At 36.4% G+C, this 15,165-nt stretch overlaps 3 protein-coding genes across 3 annotated transcripts in view; 2 read left to right on the forward strand and 1 right to left on the reverse strand.

Annotated features, from left to right (window-relative positions):
* The first annotated feature begins 237 nt into the window (after nt 1-237).
* Nucleotides 238-3,692, forward strand: LOC117110406 (synaptosomal-associated protein 29-like). The gene is made up of 3 exons (XM_033253102.1): nt 238-546; nt 1,629-1,977; nt 2,653-3,692. Exons 1-3 carry the CDS (start codon nt 328-330, stop codon nt 2,817-2,819), a joined length of 735 nt encoding a protein of 244 aa, XP_033108993.1. The 5' UTR covers nt 238-327; the 3' UTR covers nt 2,820-3,692.
* A 129-nt stretch (nt 3,693-3,821) lies between these two features.
* On the reverse strand, nt 3,822-9,882 carry LOC117110407. The gene is made up of 2 exons (XM_033253103.1): nt 9,847-9,882; nt 3,822-4,646 (listed from the first exon to the last, which is right to left on the reverse strand). Exon 2 carries the CDS (start codon nt 4,562-4,564, stop codon nt 4,181-4,183), a length of 384 nt encoding a protein of 127 aa, XP_033108994.1. The 5' UTR covers nt 4,565-4,646; nt 9,847-9,882; the 3' UTR covers nt 3,822-4,180.
* Nucleotides 9,589-15,165, forward strand: part of LOC117110405 (protein retinal degeneration B-like) — a 52,893-nt gene continuing 47,316 nt past the window's right edge. Inside the window, exon 1 of the mRNA XM_033253101.1 lies at nt 9,589-9,731. The gene's annotated coding sequence lies outside the window, so the exon portion shown is untranslated. The remainder of the gene's footprint in view (nt 9,732-15,165) is intronic.

Consider the following 15,165-nt stretch of genomic DNA (forward strand, 5'->3'; position numbering starts at 1 on the left):
TTTATGAATGTTTATAAAAAATACGTTTATGTAAACAAATATTAAAAGTTCTGAATAAATTTATTATTTATTCTGTATATATTTTAGGGGTTTCACATTTTTTATATAAGTAAATAAATTTTAAGTAAACAGTAACTTTGCCAGGTCTGTAGAGAGGTTACAGTATTACATCCCGGAAATAAAGAATAACAATTACAATTTTAGATAGAAGATCCGTCATCGGCCAATTATTTATCAAAGATAAGGGCAGTTGATTCTCGTGCTGTGTGTGGGTTTGGAGAAAAGGACATTTAGTATACTGATAAATATATATTTTTGTTAGTGAACATGTCCTCAAAAGGAATAAATCCGTTCGAAGATGACCTAGACGATGACACTTTCTTGAGCAGCGGGCGTTCAAATAATCATGATCGTGATTGGGAGAGTGAAAATGCCTCAAACATTCGCAGCCAGATTGATAGACATGAACATTCTATGTTAGAAAGCACGCAACGGTCGCTTGGTGTTCTGTACCAGACGGAAGAAATAGGCAATGAAACTGCAGAGGTAAGTAAAAAATACTGTACGGGTGAGGTATCCCAACTCGCCACAACACAACAAATGAATTCGAGTTGACTTACTTATGTATTTGAATGAATATTTAGAAGGATGATTTTAATGTTTAATTAATGTACTTTTTTGTTAATTTTTTCTCAATTCAGTTCTGCGAACTGCAATGAAAAAGTTTTATTTCAATGAAAAAAGTTTTATTTTAATAAAGATACCTTGATATATGTACTTGCCAATTTGATATGATGCGGCCGACCGAGTTGATATGATGCGGCCGACCGAGTTGATATGATGCGGTCGACTGGCTTGAGGATGTGATGTGGGGGGGGGGGGTTGTGACTTGGGAGATGTGTTGACTGGGGCTGGGTTGACCTGCTTCCAACATGTACCAGTCAACCAGACATTTCAGCCATGGTCATTGCAGGAGTCCCAAGTAGGATGAAGTCATTTCCGGAAATACCCTCTCAGACTTAAATTTGAATATAATTTTCATTTCTCCCTGGCTTCCCCCTCCACTAAATCCACTACTGATCTGGTTAATGAGCATGACTTCTGTGAGAAAATTGATATTAAAGCAGTGAAAACATGCAAAATTATGAATTTGCGGAGATGGGTTAATTTCCGGAAGATCTTTACATCCTTGCCAGAGTGCAGGAGTCCGTACCGATTTCTGGGAGATTCCCTCGAGTTCTGGGAGACTTGGGATCCTTATCATTGGTCAACGAGTCAGACCAGAGGGGACCAGGGTCCCAAGTCGCCTCAGGAATTTTCCCTAACAAATTTCCCCTGACATACACAGTCATTCCCTAATAAACAAGTTTGTTAGGGGGAGAGTTTGTAGGCGAGTTCAATAGGAGGCGAGTTTTTAGGATCGTTTGAAGGAGGTGACTGTTTATGGGTGGGGACGACAAGTTTCTTGGGCTAAAGTTTGGGGTTACTGTCCACTATACTTATCTCCTTAAAAAATGTTGGAAATTTGCTTATATTTTTATGCCTTGCCTTATTTACAAACAATACATCAAATGCATTTGAATAGCTAATAAAAGTAAAAATATTTTTTTGTGTAAATAATGTTCCAGGAATTGTTGCGACAAGGAGATCAGCTTCGCCGAACAGAAAAAAAGGTTGATAAAATTAATGCAGATTTGGACACTTCACAACGATATGTCACATCTTTGAAAGGCATATTTAGTGGCATGCGAAATTATTTCCGGCCAGCAGTTAAAAAAGATCCAGGATGGGAAACCCAGGACGATAAAAGTCCAAGCAAACTACAGAGGACTGTAGACAATGCTAATACAGCATCAATGGCAACTTCTTCATCTTTTGATCATCCTGGTTTACGACTGCGTGATCCTGAAGCAGCTCAGATGTACGGCCAAAGACAGTCATCAAGCACAATTAACAAGGCAGTTGATGAAAATATCGGTGGGTTTTCATTTATTTTGGAAATCAGCTAAAACCTAATTTTTAATATTTTTGTGATGATGTTAAGCATACACCTAAACACAATAAATAATATAGAGATTTCTACTGCGCCTTTTGCCAACTTGGGATATAAGCCGCTGGCGATGTTTTTATTAATTATTACCCCGGTCATCGGGTCCATAATCAAACCAGCACAAAATGCAACTTCCTCCACTCCCTTGGTAGTATTCCTAGTCGTGCGTGCAATTTAATGCCGATACAGACTAATGTAATACTTGCAATGCCATGCCACATCATCCTACCAGGTACCCATTTATACTCGGGGGGTGGAGAGAGACAAACATAAGTAAAGTGCCTTGCCCATTGCAGAAACAATGCGACAAGCGTCGGTCTCGATCTCACGATCAGAAGTTCAACACCTTACATGCTGCGCCACGTGCTTTTATTTTTACACAAAACATTGAATATTGTGATGGCTTCTTCGTAACCCATTGTATGAGAGAAACTCTTTACCTGTCAAAGATGTGTGGGCCCTACTGTTTACTAGTGGAATTAAATCATTGTTTTCTTGTTAGTATTGTTTGCGGTTATCTATATTCCTGTACTATTAATAAAATCAGAAGACATAAGATTTTTTGATGAATTTATAACATGTTTTTTGTCTTGTGTTTGCAGATGAACTAGGACTTGGAATTGCTCGTTTAAAAGACCTTGCTATTGGGCTCGGAGAAGAGATGGATGAACAAAATGATGTTATAGAGAGATTAGATTATAAAGTAGAGAAAGTTAATGTGAGGATTGATAAAACTACCAAAGATATGAAGAAAATTCTCCGTTCATAATGTTAATGTAATTGTAATGTCAATGATGTAATATGGATGATGTGTTCATAGTGTTGTTATGTTATAAAGAATATGATATTTTCATTATTGGGTGTGCATCTTACAGGTCACCTCCACAACTTGCTCTCTTAAAGTCAATTTTCCTACTTTGCGCCTTGAGCACTTTCTAAGTTGATACGTGCGCTATATAAATCACATTTATTATTATTATTATTATTTTATGTGAATGCTTTGCAATGTAGAAATGTTCAACTAATGAAAAAGGGCTGTATCCAGGATTGCAGTTGGGGGGAGGGGTGGGGTGCGTACACACCCATCACAACCCCCTTTATACGGGCCTGCATCTTTTATTGTTCTATTGTGATGACAAAATGTCTATATTTTCACCTGTAGGGAAAAAAAAGATAGTGTTTGAGCTGGTCCTGGCCTGGCTGTACCAATGTTTAAACTCAAAATAACAAATAGTCCTCAGATGCCAAATTCTCATCCTACTTGGCAGTTGTTTTTCACGAAACTTTGGGCCTAAAATACCAAATCTAGAGATGATAGGATCAAAGATAAATTATTATTATTATTATTATTATTATTGTAATTTATCTGAGGCATAAATTAATATAGCTCTATATAATTCCCTTTTTTTCATTTTTTTTTTTTTTTTCAATCGGTGCCATTTAAAGGTGTTGAGGTTTTTAAATATTTTTAAAAAATATCTTGCATTACTAAGTATTACATGTTGTGTCCATAATGTAACTTAAACCACCTGACTTAATCTTGGATTTTTAGATATAAAATAAAGTGCTGCCACAAGTACTAATTGTAAACATAATCATAAGGTGAAAATATCTGTTCTGAAGTAAATTAATGTTTGTAGTACACAATTTAAATTTTATTTGTTTTATTTGAAGGTGGTTCTAAATCTTTTAAATTATCATTTCCAGGGGTGGATCCTGAATTTTTCAAAAGGGGGTGGGCATGTGTTATTATGTATGCCTATTTGTATTCTATTTTTTCTTGTTTCAATACTGAATATGGCATTGGTATGTATTGCAAAAGCTCGTGAAAATGCCTGTGCACCACCCATTGGTTCCGCCTATAGTTTCAGAGAAGAGTTATATTTTTTAATCTAAACTTTAAAAACAATTGAAATGGGAAATTATATAACAATTAAATTATATAGTTCTACAGCTGTTATGTACTTGAAAAAGAGGATGTTTTTTGTTTTGACTTGATAAAATAATGTATTTACAAATCAGTAATGCAGAACTTTAATATTTAATTTTTAGAAACATGTGTTTAGTAAATTACAGTCAATTTCCAAATAAAATATTTATAAACTCATAAAATGTTGATCAGTAACTGTTTTAAAGACCTTGTTGAGGCCATTTCATAAGATTCAAAATGCCATGCTGCCCTCTAGCGTTCGGTGCGTATCTTCCATACAATTCCAACTGGTATTCTGTTTTCGTTGATCGGGAACCAATTTCGCCGGCAGTTGTCACTGGGAACTTCGACACAAACTTTGAAGTTGATAATCGTGGTTTAATGTTCGGAAAATTGATGCCGGAATCGAGTTTAGACCGGCGACCAGACATAGACGCTGACGATCCTTTATCAATGACTGGAAGTTTGACTGAACCAGTGCTTCCAGATCTGCTTCTTCCGCTCTTTGGACGAACTCGATTGGATGTCTCGTTAGAAGTCTTTATGATTGGAGGAGTTGATATTCCAATAAGGTTTCGGTTCATGCGATCATATTCTTGTGTTAAAAAACCCCATTTATCAGGCCATTTTCGCCAGGCTTGCAACTCGTGTCGTACATGATCTTTCCTGTAAATGTTATGCAGAACGGAAATTAAATCAAGAATTCGCGTTTTTTTTGTGTTTTTTTTAAACATTTTATTAACATTCCAGATAAAACTAAATTGCATTCGATGTTTAATTTTTTTTTTATTTTTAAAGTACCGGTACTGTAGGCTTAACATTTACAAAATACAATAAATAATTCATTTGATAAAAGGTACTTAAATATGTATAAAAAGATTTAAATAACAGATTAATAATGCTTTCAATAAAGGATAAAACTAAAAGGCAATTACAGCTTAACAAGACAATAAACAATAAAAGAAACAGTTCAATAAGTTGGACATAAATCCGATTACCACAATACTAAACAAAATGAAATTATGGTTAAAGATTTAAAAGCAAGGCCAACAAAAAATTAATGGTATCCGACCAGTTGGTCGAAATCCAGTTTGCCGAAACCAGGTTTGCCGAGTTTATGGCCATTTTGCTGAAAGCCAGCTTTTGCCGAATCCAGTTCCACGAAAACATGGAATCCGAGTTTGCCGAATTTTGTCGACTGTCGTACAAAAGCGCAGTACACTAAGGCCTAATAGGCAAAACCGAATGTAAACTCAGACTTGACAACCACAAAGAATTTGTTAAATACAATCAAAATGGCTACCCTGTTGCTCACCACTTCACCGACCCATACTATCAGTGATTTATGTCGCAATCTGGCATTCGGCAAACTGGATTTCGACCATCTTGGCCGAGAACCGAATTAATAGGCGTCAGATCAAAAATAATTATGTGTTACCCAAACCAGACGCTACTAAAACCTCCCAGTATTTAGAGTCGGTTTTCATTTCTTTCACGAGTTTGTAACGTATTAGCATGAGAACAACTATGAATTCTCAGGTACGTATTAATCATTGTTATACGACGACTCGGCGTGGCTCTACAATTCGACAAGCAGTGGCGTAGCTAGAGGTTTTGGTGCCCGGGGTACAAGAGTAGAAAATTGCGCCCCCCCCCCATTATAATTATAATATTTTGAAATAAATTGATATTGGTTGTATAGACTTTAAGGATATGCGTACTATACGTCCATCAGGACGTCCATATATATAAAGCACTGTCTAAATAACATTATTTAAACCCGAATAACTATTATTATCCTAGCTCTCGTATGTTCTTTTTACTATTCTAGCTCTAGAATTCCTTAAAGAGAGCATAGTGGGCATGATCGAGCGTCGCTTAAAATCTTCCGAAAGTTTTGACAATTTATGGGTTTCAAAGGCTTACTTATTCGATTTTAGAGTCTACTAATACAGTATTTACAAAATAGGCCTATATATAATTTTTTTCTCCCCAACGAATAATGCTTTTTCTCCCCGACGAAATGGGGGGGGGGGGGGGGGGGAGGGGCGAAGCTATCCCCGAAAGGGTACCCTGGCGCCATCCGTGTTTCTTACTATTGAAACTGCATTACAATGTTCGGAACTTTGTATATAACTTTAAAATTATCCTAATTTGTAAGGCTGTTGTATTTATCGCATACATCTCAATATTCTTATTCTCTAAATTTCACTTTTCCCATCGTGGCTCTGAGATATGGTAGGACGAGCTTTAGTCATGTAGTCATTACAGAATAGGATAAAAAACAAGAGAAAACGGTCGAAATGGACTGAAAAGAAATCAATCTATGAATTTGCCAATAAAAACAACTACATTCGGATTTTTATTAAAATATTCATGCCTGACGAAATACATCAATTTCGTCGTGTTTTTCTAAAAAGTGCTTATTTTTTAAATCTCATTCTCCCATTTCAGCTCCCCCTCAAACGTGGCGCCCGGGGCACGTTTCCCCCTTTGACCCCCACCAGCTACGCCACTGTCGACAAGATTGTAAAACTTGTCTCGGTGTATAGTCGTAACCGCGTACCAAACTCTGGAAATCAAAAGCAAATGCGTAGTTCAAAGCAAACTTGCTGTTTTACCGAATACGAGTTGTCAAGACGTGGCCTATTTTAAACATGTTTAAAATTACCACCACGTGTTCACAGAGCTGCTACGGCGGCGAGTCTGTACGAGTTCTCTGAATGTCCGGAGTTGATTTAAGAGCTTACCGGAAACTCGGCAAACTCCTTGAAAATTGTCGACGGGAAAAAATCTAGGTTTGAGAGCAGCTTACCGGTATTCACAGATAGAGGATAGGCTTCCTATCCGACCTCTATAATTATTACCCTCCTCGAAAAGAAAGAACCAGGGACGCAATGTTTCACTCACTTTAACTGTTTAAAATGATGGGTGTTAGACCATGGAGTGTAGGCCTACATGGGAGGGGTTAATGGGATCTATGTAAGGGGACTATGGCGATGAGGTGAGCTTGAGATATGAAGTGATATTTGATTACATTAGTGTAATTGTCAAGAAGTGTCAGTGGGGTGGAGCATAGTGCACAAGAGTTTTCAGTGGTTTGGTGTGCACTGCAAATATCACCTCATTTGTGTGTACGACACTGATCATATAAAAACAATTGTAGAAAAATATGAATGTTCTAATTAGCCGGATTGAAGTTCATTGAACAGTAGGCTTATTAATAATTCGAGACCCCCTCTTTTTCCGAGACCTCCTAATTCGAGACCACTTTTTACAAAGCACCAGCTAACCACCAATCTTTTAACATAGAGCTCATCCTCTAATTTTGAGACCCCTCTAAGTTGAGACCGAGTTCATCTTTGGAAAAACCAAGTGGCAAAATGACCTCCAATTCAAGACTGCATTTGAAAATAATATAATCAAATTCAAGTTTTTTTTACAACAGTATATAATCTGTAATTTTTCATAAGTTTATTCATATAACTTAAGGTTTCTTAAGTTTATTCTCTAAAGCTATTTTTAAAAAGACATTTGTAGTTTTAAGCCAGATGTGAATCAGAAATACTGTACCTCCATAATAATAGTTTTTGAGCTGGGGCAGCTGCAGGGGGTGCAGAGGGTACAACCGCACCCCACTAAATTACCGTTAAGATTCTAAAAGTATGAAAGTGTAATTTCCGGGCACCTAAAGGTCCGTATTCTCAAAATGTTCGCACATCAGTCCCCCAACCAAGTGTCGACTCACGTACCCTACCACCAAATCCTGCATCCGCCCCAGTTGAGAGGATATTATTGTTAATACTCGAGCCATAAAAAAAGTTCAGTAAAATGTTTTGCAATGACCTGTTAACTTTGGTAGGCCTACGTCTTGCTAAAAAGTGCTGTTGAAATCAGCTCTACTCATCACTAATTATACAGTAGTTATAATTTACTGTTATTTGTGTCATGGACACAAATGCAAAATCGATGAACTCAATAATAAACATCTGGGATTCGAAACCTACCGGTTTTAAAATGGTACGGTACTCTAACAACATAGATTATCAATTTTTTGCAGACACGGTTGAATATCAATCCATATTAGATTGACTTTTAAAGTCTGTTTCGCTAGCAAATGTTTTTATTTCCACATTCACTACCTGAGTCTCAACATATTGTTTAGACAAACAATTATTTTTTAGACAAAGAGATGATAATCGAACAAATCGCGACTTCCGTCTTTAGCATAAACGGTAAGAGAGTGAAGCCTAAAAAATTACGCTTGTAAAAAAATACAATGGGTCAGAAAGGTTGTTTATGCTTTTAACTGCAAACAAGTCAAATAAAGTGTCAACGGTTATGATTACTTTACAATATGCTGTGCAGATTTTTTCAACATGTTTAATCAAGCAGTGTATGTTAAAAAAATTTAAAAAGCAAGCATCAGTTTCTTCGAAACAAATAATGTGGTCTTTTGTGGTCTTTTTGGAGACCACTTTAGCTTGGTCTTCATAGAGGTTTCCAGGTTCGTTACCCTCTAGTTATGCTGTTTGGAGACAATGTTTAGCCGGTCTCTATTTAGAGGCTTCTAATTCGAGACCCAACCTCCAGACCACCACCCCAAATTTCATCAGGTCCCCAAACAAAATGGTCTCGAATTGGATGGCGGATTTTACTCTATGGTTCTTTAGTTAAGCTTATTATTATGATCCCCTAGACTAATATACGTTGGTCTTCCTACCATATTTCATCATTGTGGACGAAATTCGGCTGCTTCGGTTTTCGAGATGTTGTAGGAGCAGTAGCCATCTTCTGCAAAACGGTGATAAGATGGTACTTCAAGTTTTGTTGTACTAATGTAGTTCCCTAGGAACATATCCACGCGTGCGTGCACGTCACACACACATAAAGCCGGCCAGACAGCAAAAAGTAATGGTGCGTAGCAATCAATCGCGTAACGGCGCAAGATTCAGTGTGTTTTAAAAAAAACCCCAAGCAATTAATTATATAAAACGTGCACTCAGGAGTGGGGTCGCTTCTTTGGTCTAACCTAAAAAGTATACCGGTAACAAGTTTCATTATTTAGAGGGAAGTCTTATTTATGGTGAGAGTGCACATCGAGGTTCACACACAGTGAATCGAAAAATAAGTGCGTAGGCCGAATACAACAATAAAAGATACTGTGGCCTTAGCATAATTCCATAATTATCGTAGCTGCTTTCTATAATTTATTATTTATTCAGACAAAAAATAGGCCTTACAAGAACAAGATATGTACGCAAAAAAGACAAGAGACAAAATATCGGTGCAGCTATCCAACTCTGTGTGTTTTGTTTACGTATGGATGATAAATTGATGTCTAAATCCGTTTGCTCATCTACCGAAAATCCCAGAAAATATTAAGTATGTTAAATTTCATTTAGAGTTACAACATAATCAGAAAGTACAAATATTTCAACATAAGCCTATTTTCACAAAGTATTAAGTCTATTTCCAAAGTACTATAAAATAAAATATGTGTGATAATAAATTATACATCGATAAAAAGTCAGGCAATGTAGGCGCTTTACAGTATCAAGTCGCCAGATACTGTAGACGTTGGTGGCAGCATTAAAGATCTCCGACTTAACCGATAGTTGCTGCAGACTATTCGTACATAACATTAATTTCCTCAACTAAACATAAAACAGATCCTCTGCATGCCCTAAGTAAGTAGTAGTGAGAAATCGAGAGGGTATGCTTATTTATCCGGTCTGTTAGGTGGATTTGGTAAGTAAATTCCTGATAATTTTTAGGTAATATTATTATACAAGAGTGTATCTTACTGACTAAAATCGCGGTGGTCTTAAAATCAAGCTGTAGTATTTGCTAATTTTCAACGTACGGAAGGATAGATGAACCAAGCTTGAAGCTAAAGCTTCCACCATGTCAAATCTGGAGCTATCGATTCACTGGGGCGTGAAATTCCTGTTTGTTTACGTGCCGTGAAAAACCTCAGGTTCTGCCTTGCCGACTATTAAACAACCTTGATATTTATTATTAAAATGAATAACTTGTATTACTGAGAGTAAACCAACCACAAACCAGCACATTTAGTTTCTTTGTGTCGTGTATTAAACAAAAAAGCTATTAATTAAAAAGTGCATAAAATAAAATCCTAATACATTGGAAAATAATATGCAAACAAAACAATTTTTAAATATTTAATTTTTAAATTTTTTTTTTTTTAAATTTGTAAATAATTTTGGTAGGGCCTACTGATAAAACATCTTATTAATTAAAAAAAATGTATTTATTCAAATCACTGCCCAGCAAACAATTTTACATTAATAATAATACAGTATTGCAGTTCTGTATTGATCGCTCAACATGCCTCAGAGGTTATTTCAAGGTGTCCAGAAAACAAAAATAGTAGTAGTGTTGTGGTAGTGTGGTAGGGTAATGTTGTCTCTCGATCAGGCTCTCCCTTTCACACATCTCTGGATCCGCCCCTGCACCAAGTAGAGGTACAGGAATGTTGTGGTGATGGACAGATGAAACCTGAGAGTTCTTGCATTTTTGTTTTTGTCTGTTTTTCCCATCAGTTAAAATTGTTTATATAAACATAAAAAATCCCAAATAAATTTAGAAAAGACTGCCGTTCAGGTGGAAAATGGCGCCACGATCTCTAATTTACTTTTTCCAGTAAATGCACATTTTTTTCCATCCTAACCCATAAAATCACTCCAACTTGACCTAACAGGGGTTTTTTCTTCAGGACCTAAGAAGCCAGGATGGCCCTTCCCCTTCCCCTCCCCCTTTTGTCAAACTTGTTGGACCTCCTGTCAGCAGCAATTAGATCCACCACTCAATGGAGGATGCAACTAAAATGTCTTCAAGTGACTATGCGCTGCATTTCCGCCTTTCAGGTGAAAGGAGAGCAGCTATGGAATTGAAACAGGAACTCACAAATCTCCATGGTTGAGCTCACACACACACTGGCTTGATACCACGCTATTTGCGCTATGTTGCTTTCTTATCAAGACTTGAATAATGAATGAATGAGCAATGAATAAGTGTGGTCAGTATTGGTACAGACAGATCCAACACTGACTTGGAAGTATATTAAATGCAGTGTTGAATACATAATAATATTTTATCCTGTGACCTACAGTATAATCTTCAAAATCTGGTTTATTTATTATGTGTTTTCTGTAGAATTTGTGTCTGTATTATTGATGGCAAAGCTATGATTTTAAAAGACTCATATTTTCATGTATTTTTATGTTATTTATCACTGACCTGTACCAGCATAAATGCAACTGTTGTTTTGATATTAATTTTTTTTTAAGATGCACTGTCTGTAGTGACCTGAGAACTTACATACTTTTTTTTATATAATTTTTTTTTTTAATTTTTAGCAAGCTTCATTTTTAAAGATCTGCAGAGGAGGATCTAAAAAAGTACACATTATTAATAGCAAATTTAATGATTCTACTAAAATCGTCTACACAGAGAAGAAAATTAATATTTGTTGACAAATAATAACTGACAATTCTGTTGGATACTGTCTATTCTGTTTTTCTACTCTGTTTTTTATCGCTTTTAAATGGACCATGTTGTAGACATAACAAACAGCTTAAACGTTGGTTAAGAAAGATGCTAAACTATCTGAGAGAGCTGCTTGATGGACTATAGAACTGAACCATATGCTACAAAAGTCTCCATGGTCCAAGGCACAGAGTAGTTTCTGTCCTCTGTGGCTCTCTTATTGTCTTTTTGATACAATGTCACAATACTGTAGAAATAAATGGGATCATAAATAAGCTGATCACATAAATGAGCTGATCACTATTAAAGTTACTGAAATCTGTGGTTTGCTTGTGGTATGATATGGTATTTCCATGCCCATATATGTTTTTTTCACATAAACCTGTCATATTAAACTATTACCGAGCTTTAGTAATGGTACTCAACCTATTAGCTTATTATAACCTCCTGTCTGTTTGACTCCATTGGAGTGTTGGCCAGTATTTCAATCAGATCTAGATCTTAATAACTCAATGGAAGTCATTCATCACGAGAATATGCCTCCCATGTATGTGCAACAAAGCGGGTTTGTGATCTTATTAGGCATTCCGGACATACAAATTTCTAACTTGCAAAATATTATCTTTCAGTATTTTTTCTTGTGCATATAATTTCCATGTACCTAATTTTTACTTCGTTTTTCAACAATTTTAATGTTCCCCCATATTGTGATAATTTTTTAGCATGGCTAAAACAAACATGTGAGCAAAAACATCCGCATAAAAAGATATAATTTACATCATTCTCATTCATTTTATATTGTCTCTTTGTGCATGCTGGCATGATGATGATGATGATGAATATTTTTGCACCATACTGCTCCTCATCATTTGCCAGTAATTTATGACCTGCTCTCCCACAAATCTGAGCTTCAACAGTAAAATCTCTAGTTTACCAAATTGCGGTGGGGTATTAAGGAGTTTTGAAATGGGTGAGGGGCTGATGGTGGAGTGCGAATGTGAAAAGGGGGGGGGGAGGACCTGATGATTTAGTGAGAAGGCGCTAGCTTTGAAAAAAGATATGAAGTGCTTTTTAATTACTTGAGCATAATGTTTTTGTTTTGAACATTTTCGGGGGTGGGGGGAGGGAAGCTTTTTTTTGGGGGAATAAAGTGCCTCCGTGCATAGCCCTTGATACACCAGTGTCCAATTGGGATCAACTTTGCAGGAATAATATCTATCTATCAATCAATCAATCAATCAATTATTCCATTTATATGGCACCATTGCAACAGTCACTGCTTGTGTGCTGTCCACACATGTTTAATGTTCGAAAAACAAAACAAAAAAAGTTTTCCAGAGCTTTGGTCCGGCAGTGCAGAAAGCCTGATCTCCCCAGCCACGTTTGCTCATTGGGATGTTCAGGAGCGCTTTTGGCCAGATCTTTGGCACCATGAGGGAATGTGTCACCTACACCCCTTTTACGGGATGAAACAAATGAAACTATATTACCAAGTAGCACACAACAAGACTTTTTTTTAAAAATAGTTTTTAAGCTTCAAAAAGATCATCAGAAGGAGTTTTGCATCAGAAAGAGTTTTGCAAAAAGCATATTAGGCATAGATGAAAATATAAATTCAATTAGAAAATGTAATTAAAGATGCCCTCAGACCCTCATAGGTCGCAAAAGTGTGATGTTGCAATTTGGATTGGATTGGATTTATTCGGTGTAAACACCAAGGATAACCCACGAAAGTCTGAAGAAGACTTATTTCCAGTGGGGTCCTTCTGGTGGTGATTGGGCAGTACCCCGGGAAACAATCCCCTACTCTTCCGAAGAGTGTACTGCGTTAACATGTACATGGGCCATAATGTATATAGGACCAACAGCTGAAACGTCTTATCCAAAAGACAGTGCGCTATCGTAACTTGCATTTCAGCCTTCCAGCTGTAAGGTACAAGGAGAGCAGCAATGGGAATTGAACCGAGGACCAAGCGATCTCCACGGTTCAGCGCACACACAGTGGCTACCACCAGATTAGATGACTGAGCTACTGTAAGCCCATTGGAACAGTTCAGTAATCAGGTTAACTGGCTGTTTTGTTTTTACTGTTAGACAAAAATAGATTTCTTTGTTGAGAGATTTTATATACATCTGTGGCAATTGTAATAAAAAATTTTAAAAAAATATTTTGTTTTCCTGAAATTTCCATTTTTTGGTGATGGCAGGTATGTCCAAAGCAGGCCCAAAATGTTATTTTAATGTTTATTTTGAAATGAGCATTGTCAGCGGGCGGTAGGTTCATGAATCAGGTTTAATTAAGTCTTGCCTAACATGTAGAGCCCCATTTCAGGTATCATTTATATCACTTACACTACTGGTATTACCATAATTTAATTTGCTAAGCATACAAACATGTTGAGATTATTACTACTTACCCTTTCAAGCGGATTATTGGTACTTACCTGTAATAATTATGAATTGAACTAATATAGTCTACAAACGAAAAACCTTCGTGTTCATAAGGTGAGACTATTCACTATATACCTTGTTTCACGAACCCACTGCCACCAATAATGATGATTTTGAATAAAAATAAAATTTTATTTTTGTCCAAGAAGCGCACCCATCGCCACGAAAAAGGGAAAATGTTTATTACACACGCCGCTGCCTTGAAATCTCGAAAATTAAGATATGTATTCTTCCTAATTATATAAATCTAAAGCATTTAACCATCCCATTACTATACTGTTTACATTCACTAATAAATTTTTATTTTCTCTTCTGTCTGAAAGTTTTTGGCAAAAATATTTGCTAAATAAGAAAACAAAATTAATAGTACAAAAGTAAAACATAACAATCTCTCTCAACATGCTTCCTTAGGAGTGTGTGGTGCAGCGTGTAAGGTGTTGGACTTCTGGTCATGAGATCGGGAGTTCGAGACCGACGCTTGTCGCACTGCTTGTGTCCTTGGGCAAGACACTTATGACGGCATGGAGAGGATGGCATGGCTAAAGCACAGGTGGGCAAAGTGTACTGTAGCCCACGGGCAGCATGTGGCCCAATAGTAATTTTTTTTACAGCCTGCAAAAATGAATTAAAAACCCTACATGTGTGCGGCCCACCAAACATATTTGGCTAGAAAACACCTTGTTTTTTACGTCCTGATACTGATCAGAGTCATACTGTGTATGTAAAAAGCAGGCCTAATATTAAAAAACTGAAAATAAAGTGATATTAAAGCAGTGCATGAAGGTTTTTGGAAGCTCACTGGAAAAGTTTGGGTGTGGCCGTTGGTGTTAAATCAAAAATTTACTTTGTCCCTTTGCTTCTCTTCACACTGGAATATAAATGGGTACCTGGTAGGAGGTGAATGATTCGGAATGAATTCGTAGTGCTGAATACATGCGTAACTAGGAAAACTCCTCAACTCCTCAGGGAGTGGAGGAGGTTGTACGGTTTGTATGGTTGTATCCATGATCAGGAAAAAAAGCGCTTAGAGACTCCGGTAAAGAGCACTAAATTAATGCTAAAATTAATTAATGAATCATTAAACGAATTGAATGAATTAAATAGAATATTACCCAGATTGCTTTTACCAATTAAATGTTCAATAAATTAATTGATAAAGCAATCTGGGTAATATTAAAATTTACATAATTTTATGAATTAATGTTACATTTTAAAATGCATT

The sequence above is a fragment of the Anneissia japonica genome, unplaced genomic scaffold (genome assembly GCF_011630105.1).
Source record: "Anneissia japonica isolate Jap-2015-1 unplaced genomic scaffold, ASM1163010v1 scaffold285021_len193445_cov190, whole genome shotgun sequence".
Taxonomy (NCBI): Eukaryota; Metazoa; Echinodermata; class Crinoidea; order Comatulida; family Comatulidae; genus Anneissia; species Anneissia japonica.

Bases quoted from the DNA above. Each gene is read 5' to 3' on its own strand.
- LOC117110407 (XM_033253103.1), bottom strand. From the start codon at position 4,564: ATGAACCGAAACCTTATTGGAATATCAACTCCTCCAATCATAAAGACT.
- LOC117110406 (XM_033253102.1), top strand. From the start codon at position 328: ATGTCCTCAAAAGGAATAAATCCGTTCGAAGATGACCTAGACGATGAC. The intron at 547-1,628 runs GTAAGTAAAAAA...ATAATGTTCCAG, and splicing joins TAGGCAATGAAACTGCAGAG to GAATTGTTGCGACAAGGAGA. The intron at 1,978-2,652 runs GTGGGTTTTCAT...TTGTGTTTGCAG, and splicing joins GGCAGTTGATGAAAATATCG to ATGAACTAGGACTTGGAATT.